General features: G+C 40.1%; 1 protein-coding gene across 5 annotated transcripts in view; it reads right to left on the reverse strand.

Moving 5' to 3' along the window:
* Positions 1–586: 586 nt before the first annotated feature.
* Positions 587–26,367, reverse strand: part of LOC137278336 (nuclear receptor coactivator 2-like) — a 169,022-nt gene continuing 143,241 nt past the window's right edge. For 2 of the 5 annotated variants that reach the window (XM_067810610.1, XM_067810613.1), the window contains 13 exons: positions 23,097–23,743; positions 20,769–20,954; positions 17,789–19,370; positions 16,383–16,624; positions 15,701–15,790; positions 15,202–15,399; positions 13,787–14,030; positions 8,573–8,688; positions 7,626–7,840; positions 7,030–7,271; positions 6,290–6,439; positions 5,091–5,233; positions 587–3,991 (listed from right to left, as the gene is read on the reverse strand). In XM_067810610.1, coding sequence (XP_067666711.1) covers positions 3,923–3,991; positions 5,091–5,233; positions 6,290–6,439; positions 7,030–7,271; positions 7,626–7,840; positions 8,573–8,688; positions 13,787–14,030; positions 15,202–15,399; positions 15,701–15,790; positions 16,383–16,624; positions 17,789–19,370; positions 20,769–20,954; positions 23,097–23,743 — 4,124 coding nt within the window. In that variant the 3' untranslated portion in view covers positions 587–3,922. Of the gene's footprint in view, positions 3,992–5,090; positions 5,234–6,289; positions 6,440–7,029; positions 7,272–7,625; positions 7,841–8,572; positions 8,689–13,786; positions 14,031–15,201; positions 15,400–15,700; positions 15,791–16,382; positions 16,625–17,788; positions 19,371–20,768; positions 20,955–23,084; positions 23,744–26,367 lie in introns of all 5 variants that reach the window. The other 3 variants (XM_067810609.1, XM_067810612.1, XM_067810611.1) reach the window with 2 other exon arrangements.

Raw genomic sequence — 26,367 nt, forward strand, 5'->3', positions numbered from 1 at the left:
TGAGAGAGAGAGGGAGAGAGAGAGAGATTTTCATTGTAGATGCAATTGCTAAAGGATCATCAGCAACACCTGTCATAAATTATGAATGTTTCCTTAACAAGCACTGCTTTATTTTCTGTACCTAGAACCCTCTCCCATGCAAAGCCTGATGAGGAGCAGGTGTTGAAACCCACAGCTAATTCACACAAACAATCCTTGGTTTTTGGTATACACTAATGTGCACTAGCAGATATATTCATTGGGCTCTACACACTGAAACTGAACACAGGATATCAGTTACAGTGTACTCCTTTCATGGAGTTGGGGACTCTTTCTGACAAAGCTGGTCTGGATACTGGGTTTTAATCTTCTGTTGGAAGACACCTTGAAAAGGTAAACAGAAAACCATGGAGTCTAATTAACTTGTGATTTGATGTTTAAAGCATAACTGTGCTGCTAAACAATAACAGTGTATGTGCTAAAGAATAACTGTGTGTATGAACTAAGGAATAAATTTGTGAATGTCTGGAAAATGACTGAAGATGTCCATGTCTTCTGTCCTGGATTTTCATGTTAAGACACTGAGGTTAAGAAAACAACAGACAGGTTTTGTATAATCATACATGTATTTTATTGCCTTCTTACCAGTCTCCGAGTTCTAACTGCCATCCATTTAACAATATGCACTTTAACCGGCCTTCCCCCCTGCAAAAATACGCCATCTGAGGAGGACGTCACACGTCAGACATGCGTCAAAGTGCTGCCGATACGATCCCGCAACTAATAGAAGAAGTCAACAGAACAATAGGGGACTGGTTGTGGCAGCGTTAGCAACTGTAACGACGGAGGCCGTAACCATGGTAACGAAAACAAGACATGACATCTAGTACAGAATAGATACAGGAAACAAATTTTCACTGGGGATGAAGAAAACGGAAGTTATATAGCACTTTTTTTAAACTAACAAAAATCGTCCTACTTTTAGTAGTGGTCATGGGAATGCCATTTGACATTTCCATGGCAACCATAAGAGAGTTGGCAATTTCCTCAAGAGGTTGAACCTCTTAGAAATAAAACACTATAACTGTACAAATCGAACAACTACGTTTCTCATGACCAGTGCGACAATCCACAAAGAGGAATGACCACTAGACCATCTATAAAAGAAATTTGATACAATTAATCAACAGATATGTTTAACAAATCTACAACAAATAATTTCTCTACATTTCATGAAATGTTGTTTCTAATATTCTTGATGCCTCAGGTGACGACACTAAGTTCTGGTGTACTTCATCTATTTTAATCAGCTTGGATATAAACTGCATCATCCACAGGTCCAACTCTTCAGAAACATGAACCACATCAGAGGGAATAATTATTCTCTCTTAATTACACATCTTTCGAAAATGATGTTCTGAAATTTTATTCATGATATTTAATCCATTAGCAACTAAAGGAGATCTCCGCAACACAATCTAAACTTTGAGTAACTGCTATTTTCAAGTGCTGAAGTTGTCATTGTAAATCAAAGCACAATTTAGTAAGTAAAATCCATACAGCTGATTGTTAATACTGACAATAAATATACTAAAAGTTTCTTAAAGAAAATATAGTGCCATTTGTTACAAAATCTTGACAGAAAAGCCTGAATATTAAGTCTATACAATTCTGAAAAAATTCAAAAATGAAATCCTGAAAATGCTGTCTGTACCGCATAGCAATCTCCAGCTTATTTACATATATCAATTCTCTCAAAATATATAATACAATGTATATTTTCTTACTTCAGTTTGAGAAACTGGCAATTTGAATACAGACTTACGTACAAAATTTCATGGAAATCCAATAATGAAGAAACATATTAGAAAGCTCTGACATTCATGCTACAGGATCTAACAATAATAAATATCAGATCTAACAAGTTCTGGATTAAAATGCCATGACTGTGACACACACACACACAGTGTTGAAATCTGAGGCACCTACAAGAAACTATCAACAGAAATATACATTCACATCCAGTGAAAGAGTTTCTGTACGTACGAAAACAATGTTCACTTTAACACGGAACTCAAGGCAAAACCACTGAATAAGGTTGCACCAAGCCTTGACTTTTACCATCAATACAACGCCTCACTTCTGCTCAAAGACATGCTGACATTGAATCTCTCAATAACATTGCCATGGATACTGTTACTCGTTGAAAAGCCACATTGTATGAGAGGTCTGTCAGCTTCAGGCATCAACCAGTTTAGGGACTCCCATAGCATTCTGTCCATTTTTGTGTTAAAAACCAATTCCAAAAATAGTATATAGATTAAAACTTCGGCTCTGAATACTGATGACATTTTGTATGTAACAATCCCTCCGGAAACTAATCATTCTGAAACTAATACAGTCTTCCTTTCAGACCTCTGTATGAGATCTGCTGTTTAGTGACGAAGAAGTGGATGAGGCGTTATACTGAGGATGTAGATGGAGCTTGATGGCCTGGCTTAACATAGGAGAAGGCTGATTCTGCGAGAGGCAGTCAACATGTTTTATCTGTATAAACATACAATACATTCTCTGGGCAAATGTCTTCTTAATCACCCTCCCACCCTAAAAACAAAATGTAATAGTCCTCCACCCCAATCATCAACATAGTCCACATTATAAGGCAGTTGATACCATTTCGGTAACTTGGGGGTGGAAGGCATACCCTAAAATCTAAGGTCAAGTGATGGGTTGAGTTGCAGCGAGTCATAATTCTGTGACACTGCTGACGAATGGCATTCCATGCCGTCACGAATCTGTGATATGCACTGTCAATATCAGTTAAACGGCTGGCATGGGCGACACACACAGCCACAAGACCTCAACACCATGTCAATGTTGTGAACAGCACAACACAGTCGTATGCTAGGTGCTGCACACAATGATGAACTCACATGATGATGAACATAAGGATATGGAAATCATGAAGATACACTTGTGAATACACAATGAGTCGGATGAAGCTCAACAAGCAACAACTAAATACTTGACCGTCTGCTGCTACATGCGCTGTTGTCAGTCTTGTAGATTTGTGCACTGAATGAACTGAAACAAGCTCCAAGTCTGCTAGTGGGGAAATCTGTAAGCATTGTTTATCACACTGCCTCCTTTAGAATCACAACAATACCGCCAAATTCGGCTGCCCATAAAGTTGCACTATCTCACAATGCTGCACTGTGCCATACTTGCAAAACATACATGCAACGAATAATTGTATCATGAGTTTTCCTCTGGCTCATAACCGTCATCTTTTAGTTTCCAGAGAAGCTTCAGTAACTCCCAACTCTGAAGTCAAGAGCAGATACAGTAGATATAAACATCTGCAGTCTAGCGGAGCTTCAACAGATCTTGCCCTCTGCAGTCAATAGGAGCTTCAATAGCTCTTGCCTTCCATAGTCATGAGCATCTTTAATAGATCTTGCCCACTGTAGTCAAGAGGTGCTTCAATAGATCTTGCCCTCCATAGTCAAGGAGCTTCAATAAAATTTCCCTCCATTTTCCAGAGGAGCTAAATATATCCTGCCCTTCATAGTTCTTGTAAGAATGTGATATACATGATGTCATGTATTCATCAACCACCTGAGTTTCCATGGTAATGCACAATACTGCCATCTATCTTTGTGTCCGCTCGTCTGTCCGTCTGGGTGGCAGAGGCGGCCGTGAGATCATGATGTCTGCTTTCCGACACAATACTATGTGGAACTATATACAAATGGCCGGCTGCTGACACTACTGAGCAATGGTTCCTTGCCTCTCCACAACACAACAGAACACATATCTCACATACAAAAATAATATCATCTTCTTGCCCTCTTCTGAATGTTGTGGCATCTCTGGGTTGACAGTAAAGAGTGAAAGCCCTGTGTCCCATCCAGTGTAGTCTCGCTGCTACCATCACACTTCATCATTCAGACAGCAGCTGCTGCAATAAACTATTCTTCTGGTCCGCCGGACGTATATCATCAATGGGGGTCTGCAAAACCAAGAACAAGATGTCAGTCAAATGTCCACAAATCTTACGGGTAAGTCAGTTTGGTTTTACACTGCACTCAGCAATAATAATGCCACATAGTGACAGTCTTGAAGGAATCGAATTCAAGCCAAACAATCCAATCATTAACAGCAGGAGCACTGATCTATGCAATTTAGATACAATGACTGTCAACCAAGTCAGCTAGCCTCTCCACCTGACTCCTTTAAGACACCTCCCACAACTAGCATGGGTTACTGTCCACAACAAATATTGCCAAATAGCATCAAGAATGGTTTGAATTCTAATCATTTTCTCATCATACCAGTTTATTTTGTCATCTTGCATCACAAAAGTTGTCTTCCTATATTCAGAGTTCTGCACTGACAAGCATGCAACATGTGGTTACTGGTGTGAGATGCTGTCCCTATCATATCACAGGCAAACTGTTTCAACAAGTCCTGGTGAAGGCAGGACTTTATCTGACCCAATGAAACACAATGACCCATCAGATAAATGCACCCTATCTTTAGTAACCATAGATCTGCCTGCTTTTGTCTGCTTTGGGGAATGCCTACAGAACCAGTTGCACATCTATCCCACTCATGCCTCTCTACACGATGTTCACTTGTGTTACAAGGTTATGAATACTATAAGCAACATACCCATGGCTCTCTCTGTATGATTGTCACAAGTGTATGAATACTACGAGGAAAGTACCTGTGTCTCTTTCTGTACAATGTCAGAAGCTTATGAAAACTACAAGGAACGTACCTCTGTCTCTTTCTGCACAACCATGGCTTTCTCTGCGCAATGTTGGCCTGTGTCATTATCTTATGAATACTACATGGAACACACCCGTGGCTCTCACTGCACAATGTTGACCTGTGTCACAAGCTTAAGAATACTACAAGGAACACACCAAACCAATGTTGACCTGTGTCACAAGCTTATGAATACTACAAGGAACATACCCGCGGGTTTCTCTACAAGATGTTGACCTGTGTCACAAGCGTATGAATACTACAAAGAACATACCCATGGCTCTCTCTGCACAACGTTGACCTGTGTCACAAGCTTATGAATACTACAAGAAACATACCCGTGGCTCTCTCTGCACAATGTTGACCTGTGTCACAAGTTCGTTCTTCTGGCCGCTGCACTTCTGTGTCTGATCTGACTGGGGAGCACTCAACAACTGATTACGGAACAAGCTAGTTGCCTTGGCTTCTGGATCATCTGGGACTGCAATATAAACATGGCATTACTAAAATGCATGTCACCCTGAGGGATCTGTACTGAATGTCAAACTGATCAGAACTTAAAACAGCACACTGAATACTACTGTCAAAACCACTAGAACAGTATATATCTAAATCACAGTAATACCAGCAGCACATGCCTCCCTAATAACCCCTTCACTAGCATACGACTGTCATAAACCCTTGCAAAGCACATGTCAATCCATGAGTGTTTTAACTCACTGAACATCATATATCAGAGTTATCATTCCTTGTGCAAGCATATATATCAGTTATCACTACTTAGATAGCACATATCCACGGTGCCACCCTATTCCTTGGACTGCACATATGCCAGATATCCTGCCTTAGACAGCACATATCTGTGTTATCCCCCTGGATAGCATATATGCCAGATATCCTGCCTTAGACAGCACATATCTGTGTTACCCCCCTGGATAGCATATATGCCAGTTATCCTGCCTTAGACAGCACTTATCTGTGTTATCCCCCTGGATAGCATATATGCCAGTTATCCTGCCTTAGACAGCACATATCTGTGTTATCCCCCTGGACAGCATATATCAGAGTTATCCTGCCTTAGACAGCACATATCTGTGTTATCCCCCTGGACAGCACATATGCCAGTTATCCTGCCTTAGACAGCACATATCCACGTTTTCCCCACTTGGACAGCACACATGTGCGCTATGCTGCCTAGGACAGCACACATCAATGTTATCCCCTACTTGGAAAGCACATATGTGAATTATGTGAATTATGTGAGTTGTCCCCGCCGCCATATTGGACAGCACATGTCCATGTTATCCCCCCCCTTGACAGCACATATCGGGTGGGGGTGGTCCACTCATATTGTACATACAACTCCACATAAATCATCATCAACCCCTCCTAGCCAAAAATGAGGAACAGTCCCTTATGTAAAAGACTAGACAGAGTCAGGCCAAAGAGCCTCTAAATCCCATTAGTTGCTTCTTACAAATAGCATGGACTGGTGAGGACTAATTCTAATGCTGATCATGGATCTATGTTTGCTTACTATACTGGGTCTGTCCTGTTGACAAGGCACGGAACTGCTCATATCTCTTCTTGGCCTCCTGTCTGGACGAGCTGAGGATGTCCTCATTCTCTGCTAAGTCATCAAGAGGATTGAGGCCAACAGCTGCATGCTCCTTCGTCATGTCATTAACTGTAACAATAGAGTGAGGGAGTCAGGATTAACACCTTGTGTCAGAAGTAAGCAAAATTTTAAGCCACTCAGTAATATTCAAGCTATATGGCAACACAGACTGTAAACAATTGAGTCTGGTCCAGATAATCCCACGATCAACATCATGAGCACTGATTTTCACAAGATGACATGGATCTTTAAAGGTCTATCTGTCAGAAGTGATGCTGGTCTTACAACTTTGATGAAACACAAAGCAGACCAAAACCAATAGAGAAACATGCCATTTGTAGTTGCTAGGAGTGAGTATGGTTTAACGGCACTTTTACCCAAATTCCAGCAATATCATGACTGGGGACACCAGAAATGAGTTTCACACATTGTACACGTAGGGGAATCAAACCTGGGTCTTCAGGGTGACAAGCATACGCTTTCACCATTAGGCTACCAACTGCCTAGTCTTTTCGAGGAGTTTGATTCTTAAAGAAAATACCAACCAAATTTATACAATCAATGAAACCAATAATAAAATGAGCATGAAACTGAATGAAGACAGTACCATACTAATACTTATCAAAAGGTATCTGTTTAATCATTATATTCCCCCTTACTTGTCTCTAAAATTTCTAATGGCAGTTCTCCTCCGGTGTCAAATGACATTGCCTCATGCTGTTGCTGCTGAAGTTGTTGCTGCTGCTGCTGTTGTTGTTGCTGCTGCTGTTGCTGTTGCTGTTGTGACTGAAGTTGTTTCTCTGACCGCGCACTACAGATAATACGCAGCTCCTGTTTGACGTACTGTGATGTTGAGTTGGACACTGTTTGGTTTAGGTCCCCCGAGATGACAGGCTTTTTTCTGGAAGTAACCAAAATACATAAACACATAAAATACAGCTTAAAGACATTTTGTGAGTGAATGAGTTCAGTTTGTACAGCACTGACCAATATTCCAGCTATATGGCATTTTTTAAACAATCAAACCTGGAACAGACAATCTACCTAACAAATGGGAAAAATATCAGATATCTATACTAATTCATTAGGAATTCAAATGCAACACTTCAGGTGATGCATAACACGTCATTGAAAGTCACTAGCACCAGTATGGTGATTTGGTTAATGGTTTTGCTAACAAACAGAAACAAATGCACCGCAAATTCAAAATTCTAAAGTCTTTTTCACATATTCTGCTGGTCCCCAGTGATCTTACCCGTCTGGCCCTGTTTCCAAGAACTGCATGTCAAAAGGCTGTTGAAAAGACTGCTGGGAAGGAATGCCCTGAGAAGAAGAAGGCAGCGATTGGTTGAAACTGGATGTGGCAGTGGACATAGGTGACGGGCCTGAAAAACTGGGTGGGGCGGACAGAGGCTGGGACGCGAAAGCAGCCGACAGCTGGGACTGGTTGAAGCCAGTTCCTGGGCTCACCTGAAGATACAAGTAGTAGGTGGTGGAGACGCAGGGAAAACACGTTACAGCAGGATGATTAATAAATAATATCCTTTTAAGCTCAAAGAATTATTCTTACACGTCTTAGTGAACCAAATTTAGGAACCATGTCGAAATACATACAGACAAGAAGTGAAGTTGCCTATCTTACATGTACACAAAAGCCTCAGGCATCAGAACACTAGTGTCTGCATGACTTATTATCAACTACTGACAGCGAAGAAGACTTCTACTGAAAATCCTCAAGATTTGTGTTTATGATGACAGCCAAATTACAGCACATATGTCAGAGGTTCAACAGAGAGTGAAGGAGGGAGTTAAGAGGGCCATACTCGGCAATATTATAGCTATATGGTGGCAGTCTGAAAATAATTGAATCTGGACCTGAAAATCCAGTGATTAACAATATGAACATCAATCTGCACAACTTGGAACTAATGACATGTGTCAACCAAGCAGGTAATCTTGACCACCCAGTCCCGTTAGTTGCCTGTTATGACAAGCCTGGACCTTCACGGTCTTTAACAGAGGGATGCTATGTAAGATTGTTTAATACAATGTGCCAGATGATTTGGCTTCAGGTTTTATACATTCTGGGACATCTGGAAAACTCTCTAATCCCATTGGTTGTCATTCATGTCCTGCTTGGATTGCTGCATGTCAACAAACTCTAACCCACACTTTCATGAAAGAACGCAATCTGCGACATACCTGTGTTCCCGGCTGCTGAGACTGGCGAGAGTTGGGGGAGATTGAGTGGGGGGACATCAACATGGGATCAGGGCTGCTGCCGTATGGGCTGTGAGGTGTGCGGGGAGATCCACGCCCTGCAAGAAACATACCACATGTAGCAATGTCGTCAAGACATCAAAAAATTATTTAACACAAGACACAAAACATGTATTTTAAGAATCATACTGTGCCAGAATATTGAAACAAAGAAACTATGAGTGAATATTTCCGTAATCTCACACTACAGTGTGAACATTGCCTGACACAATCTTGAAACAAGAAGATCAATAAACACAAGACATAGCTGGAATTACCAGTGTCTGCCTGTTGTCATGGAAACAGACATGTTAAATGTTAACGTTTCTTCTTGAATAACTCAAGTAAATCTAGAATCTGTTATCTTCTTTGTGCAGTATCAAAACTAGACCCATCACAAAATGAAAACATACTGTCACAAATGTCTCCAATAAACTAAATCTGTCACCAAGGAAAGTATTTTGTGTACAGCAATAGATTTTGCAGGAACTTTGATTCCTTGGATAGAATGGTAGATGAAGGTATCAAAGAAGTACCAAAATAATGGAAAACACATGAGTATTATGTCAAATATGGGATTTAGGACAATCGGAATCCTGATTTTCTTAGAACCAAGATCACTCTGAGGAATGGCATAGCATTATTTGTTGCCTAGTTGGGGAAGGCAGATTCTATCTGTTCTTGAACTCAGCTGACCCTGGATTATGGTTGAAAATCCCATGATGGTGAGGTGAATATTATTGCCTGATTACCATGGCATACATGCAATCAAGTCCCATCACTCTCTTTTAAATGATGATATATGACTGATAAGGAAGTGCTGCCCAGCACTATAACTAACTGATGAAACGATATGTTTTCAACGAGACTGTCATAAGTATCTTGTATGCAACTGTAACTTTAACTGTGATATCTTTTGAACACATCAACAAAATAATCAATAGAACACTGTATCATAACCATTCAAAAGATGCTATTCCATTTGAAAAAAAGACTGCATCCATTAACCCAAGTTTAAAAAAAAATATTTCATAAAAGCATGAGTTCATGTCTTCTATCTAAAAACTTGACTAAAAAGCCAGTTGCAGTTCTTTCGCTGTATATTAACAAAATAATAACAGAAAACTGTATGGTAACCATTCAAAAGACACAATTCCATCTAACAGAAAAGACAGCATCCATTATTGTTGTTGAATTGACTGACAGGCTATAATGATGAAATGATCAGAGGCAATGGACTAGCCCAGTGGTTACAGCGTTCCATCACCACCCCACAGGCCAAGCGTTGATTCCCCTTTGGTGAAGACATTTTCGGAGGTCCATTATCATTATCTTACAGGAATATTGCAAAATGTAGCCTAAAACACTCACTCCAAACATGTAATATACTAATAATTGTGAATATTTAATGAGCCTTATCCACGTACAGGACATATGCTCAAAGTCCTAACAAACACTGATTATTATCTCTCTGGATGCGCGAAGCCGCCTGTGAGGCACAATAAGTTTAACAGTCACATGACTTATCCCACCGGGTACCCATTTTCTATTGGGTGAACAGAGGCATGTTTCAATAAACTCACACACCTAAGGTGCGACCACATCTATCACTTGTGCCTCGCTGTAATAAGAACAATGCATGTCACATACTGTACATGTCTAAGCTCATTTTCATTGAGATACGTATGGAAGACAAGAGACCATTTCTTCAAGCCTGTATCACTGTATCAGTATCATTGAATATCTCTGCATCCCATAGTTCCTCAAAACTACATCACATTTCTATTTGAATACTATGAAAAAACAAAGAGATGATTTGAAAAAAAGACAAAAAAAGGTATGTTAAAATACTAATTACATAATTAAATGAAAACAATCAAACCAATTTTTGACAACTCTAAGAGGTAAGAAATGGATTCAACATTCCCCAAATAAACATGAAATCATGAAAATATTTACCACAGCGTCCAATAGCAACGCAACGATACCAAACTGAAAACAAGTTTTCCCACACAATCAGGGAGGTTTAAATTTTGACCGAGTCATGACTTAGTAGTCTGTCACAGCAGAGCTATGCAACCTGTACTGCATGGACCTGACAAATGAATGCTTGCAGCAAAAGGAGCTCTGATGCATTCATTTCGCTACAATACAGTACAAAGACATATACAGTCCAACAAAATAGTGGCTGACACTGAAAGCAGCATCCTAAGCCAGGATATGATGACACAGACTCATCAGTCTAACGCAATAAGAAGCTCTTCTGAATACAGTGTGAAGGACTGGTCATTAACTCAGCTCCACAAACAGTGATGCATTAAGTTCTAAATTCTAAACTTTAGGGTTCAACACAGTATGGGAACACGCCTAGAACACGGAATATATTCCTCTCCACATGACCAAGAAGCACCATGATGTGAGAAACATCGACTTCTGATGTCACAATAGACATAAACAATCTTTCACTGTACAAACAAACATCACATTTATTTTGATCAGTGATTATCAAATATAGCAACCACATTAAATCACCTTGGAATCTGAAATAAACATAAAATATCTTTCAAAATTATGAAATAACATTACCTCTGACACAAGGCATTGTAAAGAGTGAAGACGCTGCTGAAGAGAGAGAGAGATGAACTACTGAAACTTCCACTATGATGAGGACTGGGAACAAGGTTAAAAGTTCAGCCACAAGCTGACGAGGCATGGTGATGTCATTACCTAACAAGCTGCGATAATATGCCCGACAATATCTTCCGGATGATCAATAACAGCCATAACAGCACATACACAAAGCTGGCTACAGCCACTACCTGGCCTGTTAGGGGAGGGGAGAAATACACAATGCATGGACATTGTCTAATGACACTGAAATGATGCAATTAAGTTTTTAGCTGTTCCTGATGAGACAAACAAGTTACAAAGTGATGTCGGCGTCAACAGCACCAATCTCAAAAGTTCTTATCAACGAAATTACTGGCAGATTTTCAGGGCCAAGAGGGTCATGGGTAATTGCATTACACTGTCAATCAGTGTGTGAAATAGTTTCCAAATTTTGCTGGCCAGTGGGGCAAGCCATGCATGAAAGTTACAGGCTCGCAAAATAAATCACTAGCCCAAAATCAAGCCAGTTGGGCCGGTGACTTAAGATTTACTTGCCTAACTGGATTTTCACTAGAGGGCTTGTGGCTACTTCACACAATTCTGTCAATGTGATTATGGGGAAATAATTACGCATGTCATAAGAGTGAGTAGGGTCATGTGTCTCTGCATAATATACAAACCATTCAAATCAAAGGGCATCAAATTACACCTTTTAAACCATGCTCAGAACTGAACCTGAGCTGTCAGGGAGGCTAGTGAACACCAGGACCATAAGGCCAACCAAACATTCTAATTCATATGTACTGTGGTAACATGTAGCTCCACAGTATCGCTATCATCAGTACGAGTGAAGCTGATCTGCATAGTGATAAAATTTGTATACTGAACAACTATGGAGACATAAGTTTAAAAAGAAAATCAACCTCATAAAAGCAAGTGTACTTGTTTATGTCTTCTTTTTCAAAACTCGACAAAAAAAAGTTTCACTTCTTTTGCTGGTCAGTATACTGTCGAACCCCGTTTACAAGGACCCCACATATCCGGAAACCCCGCCTTCCGGACGATTTTCATGTAAAACGAAACTTTCGTTCATTAATTGTACTTGCTTAACCGGACCCTGCACTTCAGGACCCGACAAATTTTCAAACCATTCCCATACATTTCCATTGAAAAATGATCCAGTTATCCGGACGGAGAGATCTGTGCAACATGCATGTGTATGTGCCTCGTCAATACCGTTTACCGCACGACTATGGGATTTCGTAATCTATCAGAAGGCATTTGGTGTGAATTGATTAATTAGCTATCAAAACACTAGTGACGAGTGTCACTTGGGTTGTTCATTAGGATTTGGCATGTGTGAGAACATCTCATCAGTAACGAAAACACATGTTAAGTAGGATTAAGGGAAACTGCACGGTAATTGTACTGTATATAAAACTTATAAATCGACCCATGCTATCTGTTGCGATGCAAGTTAAAAATAGCCTGCCACATGATCTAAGTCGTGTAATCCCGTCCGGAAATTGACTTTCTGTAGACAGCATAAATTCGGTACGATGTCGTATGTTTTTAGGGCATTCAAAATTAACAAAAGAATATGCAATTGACAAAACAGAAACTTTGTGTCATCGATTTATGCTTTTCATCTAACTTACCATCTGAAGCTCCACACGCTACAAGATTACGTCCGAGATAACTTGACAAATGGTAACCTACGTTCCGCCATCCATGTATTATCGGTACACTTATATGTTATGATGATTCACTGTTATTACTACTGACTGTTGATTTATTGATATGCGTACGTGAATATTTTTCGCTTTCACTTAATTTTCACGTTTTGGATGCTTGATCCAGTTAACCGGACATCTCACTATCCGGACGATTTTCGAGTGAAACCAAAACGTCCGGGTAAACAGGGTTCGACTGTATTTACTAACCATGACCTCAAGTAACATATGTTATATTTGGGATTACACTCTCTTGGAAAAGTACCACCACGACTTCCACTAAAATGAAACTCAGACAACAGGTAGTCTAGACTGCGGGTTTGTGTTCCCCTCTGATAAGTGTTAATATAACATATGTTACATTTGACCACTTTCTAAATAGCATTGTGTAATCATGACCTCAAGCTTCCAGAAAGATAAACACTCCAACACATGCAAAATTGTACTGAGGTATACAATGCATGTAGTGGGTGCTGCTGTACAAAGCAATCTTAGCACTATGTTGGCTATAACTCCCAAACATTAAGATAGTCTTAACGCTAAGGATGTTTTGTACTACAGCACCTTGGAGTGTTAATCCAATCTCAAGGTTTGAACCTCAAGGTCAAGGTCAGTGACTATTCAAGAGAGTGATAGAAAACACTTCATTAAAGAACACCTCTAGCCCTATCTCTAGCCCTAACTCTAGCCCTATTGAACCCTTGGGCACATGAAGAGCTTCAACTGTCCTACAAGCGATTCTTGTGTACACACACCTGTGACTAACGATAAGCTCATTAATTACACTGACCTGATGAACTAATCAATATCTCACCTGGTGGCAAACTCATCTGTCTCTGCATGAGTCTATTCTGAGCAAATATTTGTTGAGGTCCTCCCTGCTGCTGTTGTGCTGCCCCCTGTTGGCCGCCTCCAGGGAACAATCCGAGTTGTCCCCCCTGTTGGCCGGCTGGGAACTGATTCTCTGGGAACTGGAACCGAGGTGAACTCTGACCTCCTGGACTCGGCATGTTCCCAGAGAGAGATCTGTGACGCTGGAGAGCGGGGAACTGGGATCCCTGGAAGCAAAAAACAACTGATTAATCCACCACTGGACCAACAAATCAGGGGACTGACAATCATCTACAAAATTCATGACCTGCATGAACTAAGTCACCAAGCCTAACCATCTAATCAGTAAGTTGACTCTTACACAATAAGCCTGCACTCCCCCAAACTCAATTCCAACACAGATCCTCAAGAAGGTTTTACCATGAATAATAAGGAAGACTCTGAATAGACAGTTATGGATGAGCCATGTTTCTCATCTGTCATTCTTTCAGTTAAATAGGATGAGGAAAACACCAACACTAACCAATACTGATGATCACTGGTCTGGCCATATCGGCACAGAACTTTCAAAAATATTTCTTGAAAGACAAATAATTTGAATAGGAAACAAAAAGGTTCCTATATAGTTATAATTATTAATTATACAATAAAGAACCTCAATGAGATTATACACACTAAATACATCAAACTCCATCAGCTGTGATAGCACCAAGAGGTTTTCACATGATTGGCCAGCGTTGGAAATTACCAATTCTAAATAAGTACTATTTTCTCTTTATTAACCCAGTTACTTCAATACTTCAAATATAAGACCTGAGACCGCATGTGCATCTATCTACTTGTTTTAAGGATCCACCAATGGAACGAAACAAAAATATACGTTTGAATTTGCCCTTTTTCATTTGCGCCAATAAGCTGATAGCATCTTCCAGTGCAATGACTTTCTTCAACAGGACACACTCTTAATAACTTTGTATCAATGTATAATATATAAATCAATTCAATACCTACCATAAAATAACGATTTAATCAAAACCAACCGTACAATAAGGATTTATTCACTATCGTCCATACCAAAAGGTTCTATTCACTATGAACAATACAATAAGGATCTATTCACTATCCACCATACTATAAAGATGTATGCACTATCAACCATATTAAATGATCTATTCACTATCAACCATACCATAAGGATCTATTCACTATCCACCATACTATAAGTATTTATTTACCAACAACCATACTATAAGGATTTATTTACTATCAACCATAGTGCAAGGATTTATTCACCATCAGCCATTCTAAAGGGAAATATTCACTATCAACCACACAATAAGGATCACCATCAACCATACTAAAAAGATTTAAGTAGCATCAACTGTAAGGATATCCAACCTGTCCAAGTCCCACTCCACCCTGCAGAGCACTGGACTGCTGAGGGTGGAGGTTCCACTGCTGCTGTTGTCCGAAGTGGGGGGACAGTTGGGAAGGAGGCGTTGAGGGAGGCATCATGGGACTTACTGGTTGGTTCCCGGCTGGCATGCTGCCCGGGTTGAACCGGGGCGACATGGGTCCTGGCATCGCCTGGCCTCGCTGAAATACAATAACCCATGCATGAATACTCCACAACAGCTACGCACAACACATCATGTGGAACTTCATCACAAGTCTCAACACAAACTTAAAAATAAACACCAACTTGAAAGAAAACATTTACAACAACTTGAATAGTGACAGATCTTCGATGTTCAAGTCGTAGTCATTTTTGGATCACAATATATATGAATATGTACAGATATTTCAAGTTCACCTGGGCTGGCAATATTGCACATAGTATCAGGCTGGACTAACAGTGTAGCTGACCTACTAAAGGCGAGCGGCTTGTATCACATACCTGCACAGGTAAGGTAACATTTGGGGCGTGGCCAGAGTTCATTAGCTCACCAAGGTTTTCAGGGAAGTGGCCATCAACTCCCATATTTCCCTACGGAAACAAAACGGTCGGAGAGTCACATAGTGTTTGAGAGTTACAAGCGTCTGTGGAGTGACAGTCGGAAGAACTACTCCATGCAAAGCTCACACATAGTGAAACTGTCAGAAATCAAAACCTACTTGGTTTGAACATAAAGCATGATTTTGTTTCAATTTGAACGAAATGAATTCCAGATAATCTACAAAGCTTGAGGTGGCCGGGCTTGTCACATGTTCCTTCCAATCATGATGTACACTACACCAGGTGAATTTGAAACTAAGGGTAAACATCCACATCCACAAACTATCACCAACAGCACAAGCAAAGCCATTCCTGGACCACATCTAAGGGAAACGGGCAAGCACACAATAAAAGATGGGCAGCATTCAATGACCAATACGTCAAAGATTGAATTGTTCAAATGGCAACATTTTGTCCAAAACTACTTTCAAAATTAAGAACTTAAAACCGAATATAGAGAAACCATCAGCTTTCAGCTATGATCTTACAAAAAGTACTGGATCTGTTATCAATGAGACTGTCTGGAATCTTGAGATTTTAAAATAAGACACGGGCCAAGCAGTCACACCACAGCCGTACCTACCTGAGGGAACTGCCCAAACTTCTGCTGTTGCTGATGTTGTAACGCGATAAGTCGCTGTTGCTGTAATAGCCTCTGTCGTTCTTGTGCTTGCCGATGTCGCTGTTTCTCCATCTGCTTCAACTTCTGCTGTTGCAACAGCGTTTGCCGGACCTGTATGGCTGTAGATGTCTGGTTCATACCTCGGAACATAGGGCGCTGTGGGGACTGGCCTTGCAAGGCACTGGCAAGAGGACTTAGTGAAGCTGCACAGTAGGAGAATGATGTCAGATAAATATTCTGATGATCTAATAAAGATTGTTTCACTTGCATACATTACATAAGATCTTCCTCAATACTCGTGTGTAAAATCATGCCTTCCTGAATTAAAACAATCACTTGACAAAACCTACATGGGCACAGCTACTATGAAGCAAAGAAATTGTTGCATTAAGGCTCATGATATTCAGTTACAGTCTCCTTGATTGATATCAAACTGCTCTGCACTGACAATGTGTCATGACTGGAGCAGAACGAAGAACAATGTTTGACATCTTTAGCACTGAAATGATCTCAACATCTGCACATTAACATACCAATAAATGAACGCAGACTTAAAACAATCATAGTCCTAAGATGATCAGCCAATAAATTAACATAGACTTAAAATAATCATTGTCATAAGATGATCAGCCAATAAATTAACATAGACTTAAAATAATAATTGTCATAAGATGATCAGCCAATAAATTAACATAGACTTAAAATAATAATTGTCCTAAGATGATCAGCCAATAAATTAACATAGACTTCAATAATCATTGTCCTAAGATGATCAGCCAATAAATTAACATAGACTTAAAATAATAATTGTCCTAAGATGATCAGCCAATAAATTAACATAGACTTAAAATAATAATTGTCCTAAGATGATCAGCCAATAAATTAACATAGACTTCAATAATCATTGTCCTAAGATGATCAGCCAATAAATTAACATAGACTTAAAATAATAATTGTCCTAAGATGATCAGCCAATAAATTAACATAGACTTAAAATAATAATTGTCCTAAGATGATCAGCCAATAAATTAACATAGACTTAAAATAATCATTGTCCTAAGATGATCAGCCAATAAATTAATGAGGACATAAAATAATCAGTAACATGACCAGCTCATACATTAACATAGACTTAAAATAATCGTAGGCCTAAGATGATTGCACCTCCCATACCCTCACAATAATCATAGTGCCAAGATGATCACCCCAAACATAATTTCACTGATTACAATATCACTGAACAAGTGAGTTAAAAAGTCTGACCAAGACATGTGGAGCAAATACTCTCTACAATGGAACTTCAGTGTCACATACTAACATGTAGCTTCAAGGATTTAAGATGGGGTAAAATAGGAGAGAACTCTCACCTTGAGGCTGAGGGAAACGTGGACCCATCTGGCCTGGCATGGATTGGGCCATGGCTCCCTGGGGCGGAAGTGGCTGCATTTGCTGTTGTTGTTGTTGTTGTTGTTGCTGCTGCTGCTGCTGCTGCTGCTGCTGCTGCTGCTGTAGTAGTTGCTGAGTGAATGCTGCATCCAACCCTGTGACCTGACCCAGTCCTCCGGCCTGCTGTTGATGTAGGTTGCGAGCCATTTGTAACTGGGCGAGAGTTTGGCGAGTGGGCATCTGTCCTGCTTTAGTACTTGAAGCCTGGCTAGCAGCCCCGAGAAATATACTGGGGTTGGCGTTACGTATATGATTGCCAGTAGAAACAGAATTGGGTGTCTGCACTGGTTCCTCGCTCATCAGTTGTCTCTGAATGGCATCAATTGCCATCTGCTCCGTGACCGATGTTGGACCAATCTGCTGATTGTTGGACTGTGAGTTAATGCCTAGAATATTATCTATTTCTTCCCAAGGATCCATCAGCTGCTCCACTTCCTGCATCATATTCACTTCTTCAGCATTAGACGTTGACTGCTGCTGTTGAGTAATTGAAGCAGTCACCTGGGTTGATGTTGATAGTGTAGACATGTGGGCAGCATTGGAGGATACTGGTGTTTGGGGCTGGGGAAGGGATGCTGCAGTCGACACAGCCTGGTTCAGGTTGCCAGCAGTCAGTTCATGCTGAAGATCTGCTGCTTGCTGGAGGATTTGTTGAAGCAGTGGATCAGAACTATCTCCACCGTTTGCTTCAATCTCCATACTCACAGACTCATTGGCCTGGGACAAGGCCCACAGTTGTTGGAAATTGTCAAAGCTGTTGGCATTGTCAGAGTCCATGTTGTGGGGAGGTGGGACACCTGTGTTCATTTGTCCCGAGTTGTCAACCCCACCAATGGCACCATCAGGCTTTGTATTGCCTGGGAAGGGAGCATTTGGGTTTGTGCGAGGATTGTCTCGTGGATTGGGAGTCAGACTGCTCTCCTTATCGACTCCAGTGTCAGATGGATGTTGACGATGCTCCTGGCTGTTGGAGCGGATTTGGATGAACTTCTCTGTGATGTTTTTGGGAATCCTCTGCTGAGGCAGTGCTGTGGGGTTCACAGTCAGCTGAGTGTTCACTACAGTCTCTTTGGCTGCCTTCTTTGACAACAGTTGGGCCAAGAGAGCATTCCTCTGTGAGAGGCGGCTCTGGTGCCCAGGTGAAACACTAGAATCACTTTCTAACACTTCTGTACTGTCCACATCAGAACTAGAGGATTTACGTTTCTTTTGTCTTAACCTCACATCACCAGCCTTCTCTGAACTTTTGTCACCTTTCTCCCACAACTTTGTGAGAAAGTTATTCAGATTTTTATTCTGCATGAGTCCACCCTGTTCAACATTCTTCTTTCCCGGATCAGAAAAAACATCTTTGAGCATGTCAAACTGTGAGGCGTCAGAGAAACTGGCTGCACTCTGTGGTGTGACTGGCTGGCTGAAGCCTGATGACTGCGGCTCTTGTTGACCTGACTGGTGCCGCGACCTTGACCCACTTCCTATTTCCTGGTCCTGTATAGTACTTTCCTGAGAACAGATATACATACTCATTGTATTGATGTCATTGGAGAATAATGTGAGAGTGTTAAGAACTTTAACATTCATTCACCTCATATCTGAGTGGACAAAATGATCCCATGAATAAGGCGATGTCCTTGTATAAACTTACCAAATCGAAGCTGATTTATATACCCCATCTATTACGTAATCATGAATAAAGCACATCTTTAAAACATACATGATCCTGATATTGGCCATGAAATCATTTTTGTCTTCTATTGTTTTTCTATATGACGCTCAGTCATTTTGAACTCCAGACCAAGGCACTATATTGTGACATGGCGCAAACTGGTGATCACAAGAAAATTTGCTCACTTGAAGTACTAAAGTAAATATTACAAACAGAGTCTATTTCTAGTAATTTAATCACCAATTATCTAAGTTTAACTTCTGAGTTTAGTTTTGTTTAACCAGGAGCATGTTTACTCAACAGTCTTTGATACAGAACTTTTAAAACACAAGGTATAGATGAAAGATTTGATCATTGATTACAGCTTTTGCTACTTGGCAGTTTACTTCAGGGACATAATTACATGCATATTTAAGGAATTGCACTGAAGATTCAGCGGAACTACAAATGGAAAATTTACTGCTATGCCAAACTGCTTTGGAAAACTTTAGATGATCCTTCTCGTGCTTACTTCTGGTTCTCCAATGGAAGTCCTTCAGCAGGATGAGCAATCATAATGATGGAGAGATGGATTAAAACTTCATTAGCAGAATTTTATTTTTGGAGCAAAACCAATGACAAGTAGGAACCTTACTAAGTTCTTTGGCTTGAAATCGGCCAAATGTCAACTCTTCCTTTTCGTGAAACATGACAGAAAATGTGGTGAAAGTCACACATCTGCCAAACTCTCTTGTTTTCAGTCCCCACAGGCATATGTCTGAGTAGATGACACTCATAGGCAGAGTTATTTTCAACTAAAGGTCACATGACCTGTAACGACCAGGTCAACATCGTCATCATTGTAGAATGACACCACACAGTGTCATCATGTCAGTGACACTTCAGTGAGTATTAGAGATTTCTTTCCATTTACTTAGTCACCACAACTCAAGTGAGTGAGTATGGTTTTCCACTGGTTTCAGCAATATGCTAGCAATATGCTAGCAATATGACAGCAGGGGACACCAGAAGTACACTTCACACATTGTGCCCATGAGTGAAATCAATCTTCAGCATTTTGACCGAACACTTTAACCACTAAACTTACCCACCCCCATTCTTGTTACCAGAAAGACAAGTATTTAGGCTTTTATTGCAACAATCTCCAGCTTAAGACAAGCAGACAAAGGAAATTTTTCCTCTATGACATGCTGTCTCTGAAGACTTCTAAAATAGCTTCCTTTGACACCACTCACCGCTGGAGCTGATGTGCAACTCTCATCTTCTTCCTCTTGGAGCAACTTCTGCAGCAACTCTGAAGTCGGTCGCTTCCCATCTCCATCGAGCCCTACTTCATCTGTGGGAGAGTTGAGCTCTTGCTGTAAGACTGACTGGAGGTTCCTGTTGGGAGCATCACCGTTCTTGTCATCACTCAACAGTTGCTGTCAACACAGATCAGTTGAAAGTTTAGACATTGTTAAGAAGGTGACCAAACCAAGCAAGCAAGCCCAAAATGTCAAGGTTCCACAAACTATGGCTCCCGCTGCTACAGCTCATCGAATGCTGCTATGATTTCTAGGTATAAGCAAAGCAACCTTTTCATGATGGAGTCTCAGCTAAGCAAACAAGGGAGTAAAAGAATGAGTACTTTTAGGGTAAAAGAGCTTGACCACCCAATGCACATGTTAACTGGATCTTGTGACAAGCATAACTTGCTGGTCAAGAAATGACCATTGGTCATTGGATGGGAGATTGAATCAAAATTTTATGCTCCTTTTTGATTCATTCTCCCATCCAATGACCTGGTACCCTCAAAACACTTTCCAAGGACCAATGTACAATTCAGTGTAAGGTTGTGTTTAACATATAATATTTACAGCAGGTGCTTATCATTTCTTGTGATATTCCTGCAAAATATCATGACTTGAGAAACCCAGAACAGGCCTCAAACATTGTACCCCTGTGAGAAATCAAACCCGGGTCTTTAGCAATAATCTTTTGATAATCAAACATCCCTTGATAATCAGATCTAATGCTTAGCTAATCACAAAATGGATACAAATGTAACTTCTTTCAGTGGCATGTTTAGAAGTTGGTGAATCAGATAAGGACAAACTTAATATATGAACAACTTCTTTACACAGGTGAAGCCATGTTTTGATACAGATTTTTGTATCACTGTCAAGTAAGTACACTTATACATCCATAAAAGTTGTTTTTATCGGATACAAATGTAGTTGGTTCTTCCAATGTTTGACATAACAGTTTAATTGTGCCAACAAGATAACACTATAACCATCTCAGAGCCAAATATTACTTTTAAAATCAAGATCTTAACCACATTGCCGGGGAATATGTTTATACAAAGACTTTCCAACATGTATGGGGTTGTACAAAAATGAGGATTTGCCTTTGGGTCCCTTAACACAAACACAAAAAATTAAGACACCACTAAAGGAGTATCAAGAAGCTATGTTTGATAGTACTGTGTTTATGTGATGTTTAACACCTCACTAAACAGTCTTTTAGCAATATGAAAAGCAGCCCAGAAGCAATCATGTTATCAGACCACATGACCAAAATATTGTAACAGTCACTGAGTCAGACCACCTCATCCATTTAGCCACTCCTAAGACCTGCCATCCTTCAGGGTCTGAGGTAGAATAGGTCTTCAGCAACCCATACTTGCTGCAAGAGGTGAATAATGGGATCAGGTGGACAGGCTCACTGACTTGGATGACACGTCATCGGTTCCCATTTTAGCAAATCAATGCTCTTGATGTTGATCACTGTATTGTCTGGTCCAGACTCGACTATTTACTGGAATATTGCTGAGTGCAGCGTACAACTAAACTCACTCACTCACTCTGGGTAGGAAAAACTAGAAAGCATCTGTTTTAGTGAGTCATGACGGTATTAGATTAGAGCTCTCCAGAAACAATGTCAACATTGCTTTTACATTGGCAAGGCCTTAAAAAACAGGACAATTAGGGAGTAGCTGAAAAATCTTTTAAGTTCATGGATGGGGCTAGCAGGTCTGCAAATCTTAAAATGAATGATTATACCAGTTTAAATTCCCAGAGCAACAAGCATTGTCCCGGGAATGATAGCCTGATATGTTCTGATCAAATGCAAGCAGGATCTTGGGATACTATTAGGGGAAAACTAAATTTTCAACTGCTCCCTCTATTGCAGCAGGTAGAAAGTGTGTACACATGTAAGTAAATCAATAAGCAAGGCTTCAGAAATCCAAAGTAAGGCTCATCTCTCTTAGTCTGACTTCGTATTTGTGACCACCATTATTAAAGCATTGACAAACGGCAGCAGATCCATTTTGACAAATGACACACATATACACAAACATATTTCAAAACCTTCTCATTTCAAGTCATTACTAAAAGCCCTATGTGTACCTTTTATGAATTTAGATTAGATCTAAAAGACTACTTCTGGTTTCGAGGTTATATAATTATATAAATTGAGAGATCCTAGAATGAGATCTGCCTTACCTCTGAACCCTGATAGTCTCTAAAAAGCAAAAAAAGAAAGAAGATAGTGAATAGTTTGTTTACCCTGAGTCCTACCTTGAGTAGAATGTTGGATGGTTTCTTCGCCTCAGCCTCATTCTTATCCATTTCAATGCCAAACTTCTCCCCTGTGGCGCCCCCTGTGTGAGGAGAGCTACTGATCTCAGTGTCCATAGTAGGGAGGTCTTCCTCCTGGCTCAGGAGCTTCTTGAGTATTGCATTATCCTTTTTTTCGACACTGTCTCCTCTATGTGAACCAGACGGTTCCACGTCGTCATTTGACGTACTCTGAGGCTTCTCCGGGGGACTTTGTCCCGGCCCCGGTTGAGGAGACTGCCTGGTTATATCCACTGCTGACTTAGATTTCATTACAGAGCGCTCATGGAAAGTTCGTCCCGACGTTTCACTAGTCAGAGACGTCAACTGATCAAATGACGCTTTACTGGTTAACAAACGACAGAGTTTTCCTCCCCGAGGGTTGACCCGGGAATCATTGTTCATATCACCTCCACTGAATATATGCTCGGATGACCCAAGCCTGAGAGCTGGGTCTGGAAGCTCCGACACAGAGGATTGTGAGTCCATAGACTGGAGTGCCTGGAGAGGACTCTGCTGATTGGCTACTGAGCTGGACACTGCCTGGAACTCTCCACTGGTGGAAGGGGAGGAAAACCGGGACCATAATGTCTGGTTGGAAGAGACACCTGTACAGAAAGATAGAGTCAGACACTGTATGCATGACTGACTTTCATTCATGGATACTACCAAGAAACAGATGCTTGATTCGTATATTAGAAGATGCTATTTGATAAACATACAGAATTTTCTGTGTTCCGTCTTCTTTTTACTCTTTGAATACATTTCAGGGCTTGTTCTGGCCCCATCATCAGGTAAAACTAAGAAACAGTTGAACACAAACATGAGACACAATAATGGGCCAAGTTTAGAAAGAATCATGTTCTTTTAAAGGGGCACTGATGCGGAGCAGTTTCCGTGGACTGGTGTAAACTTTTGTTATTGTTTTTCTCCCGTGAGCACCCGGATGATATCCCAGAATTCGTGACTGGTTTGTGACCTCTGCTGCGCGTTCCGTAAGCGCAATTGATCGTTTAATTGTAGTCAGATCAACTTAGGTGAAGTCATTTTTACTTCATAACAAATGTATTATGAAAACAAATGAAACACTTTGAAGGTTAATCATCTGCCAGTGGTAGAAATGGTAAAAAAACTATTAGGACGGAAAAATAACGAAGCCAATGTACGTCTCTATATTTTCTCTCATAACCCTAAATAGTTTATTGTCATATTTGTATGATTCTGAAAATTAATAAAAGAACACACGATCTGCTTATACTCATAGTAAATTTCTAACATAACAGCAACATTTATACATTGTATAGATTGCCAATGTGGATCCTATTTCACACACATACGCGATCTAGTGTGTGTTTTCTGTCATACAGATTCTGCTGAATGCTACAACAAATAAATTAAAACAAAATGCAAATAATGAATGTAAAACAGACTAATTTTATAGCAACAATGTCAGGTTACTACCTTGTTCAGGAATGTATCCATCAATATCCACATAAAAGAAATCGTATTCCATTCATCTGCAGCTGGTAAATATTCCTGCTCTGTGTCGCGTGTCTTACAACTGTCTAGTTTGCGAAAAAGTAACACATCGTTTCACGTCTTTCGTTGGTGAAAACCAGATAAACCTCTCATTGGTCACCCAAGATAGCACACCTGGCAAACTAATTGTATGATGTCCACTATTCTAAGTAATTTAGTTAACCAATAATGAGCAATCAATCAATCAACGCAAGGGTGGTTTATTCTTTGAAGGGAGGATGTTGTTTTTGCACTCGCTCTTTACGACAGGGTGTCGTCATCTACACACACTGCCTTTTGACAAATCCGCTAGAAGATAAAAGTAATTAATCAATCAGTGTGTTATCGGTTAATCCTTTGATCGATGTTTGTTTTTGTATCTCAGCTGATAACCCCTCTTGCATCACTTACATGCACATATTACATAACATACAATACATTTGCCATTACAGACCTTAATTTATAATGTTGAGTATTTACTCCAGACAGGAGAAATGCCAAATGGGAACCTTTGTTGAGTAACCGAAGTGGTGTTACTACTAATTATACCTGTTATATAAATTCATTAATTGACCATCCAGAGAATTATGACAAATAACACGTGTAGGTTTACACCATCAAATGCGAGTTACAGCAAGGAAGATGTAATCTCTGTGTCGCATGCAGCCTGAAAACACCTATGGGCCGAAACTGTTTTGAGGATACCAACGGAACTTCGTTACATAAGGAATACACACAGGCATTTGCTGTGAACTTGGGTACATAGGTGAAATAAGGGTTTTTTTACGTAAGAAAATTTTCCAGTTTCTCTACCAAAGGCAAAGTCATCGTTGTTTGTTTACGAATTCAAATAAATCAACTGTGTGTTTTTATTATCATAAATAATAAACCAGGGTAGCTACCATAGCTACCAAAATTTACGTATGATATTTGCTATCACAGCTGAACCAACACTCAAAACTACCTATATATATATATAAAGAGTTGCAATCTTCCGTACTGAAACAAATGGCTTGCTACGAGCCTGTAGACATCATATTTTCATGTAACATGATTAAATATCGAGGTTAAAAACACAGAAATAGGATTAAATTGGACCAGTAACTATACCATCCATGCATCCGAAAAGAATTACACTGCTGGGATATTTGGTTACAATCAGACAAGGGATACCATGGATATTTTTAAACAAATGGCATATGATGGGCATCCGGCCTCCTGACTGTTTAGGTGAAGAAATCCTGCTAATATGGACAGGAGCCCAGTTCCTTTGTCCGTCACGGTCGAAGGAGCGGGCGCTGACCAATTTGCGGTTTGGTTTCGTAATTCGACCGTTGGCGAGAAACATTATTCGCTCCGCATCAGTGCCCCTTTAAGTGGTACACTTGACTTTCATGAATTTTAAATTAAGCTGTATATCAAGAAAACTAATCCAGCTACACGCAAGCAGCCTGTAGACAATCAATCAAAAGTCCAAAGTCAATTAAATTGAAGCATGATGACACACTTTTATGAACATGAAGAATTTTCTGGGTTTCATCTATATTCTCATTCTTTGATACATTCTTTCAAGGCTTGTTCGGGCCTCATCACCAAGTAAAACTAATGAACAGTACTGTTAACTTTGCTCTATTTTCAGGCCATTTTAGAAATCTAACTGACTGATGTTGGAGCTCTTGAGTCTACCAACATGAAAGTGTATTTCAAGATTATT

This window comes from Haliotis asinina, chromosome 3 (genome assembly GCF_037392515.1).
Source record: "Haliotis asinina isolate JCU_RB_2024 chromosome 3, JCU_Hal_asi_v2, whole genome shotgun sequence".
In the NCBI taxonomy this organism is placed as follows: Eukaryota; Metazoa; Mollusca; class Gastropoda; order Lepetellida; family Haliotidae; genus Haliotis; species Haliotis asinina.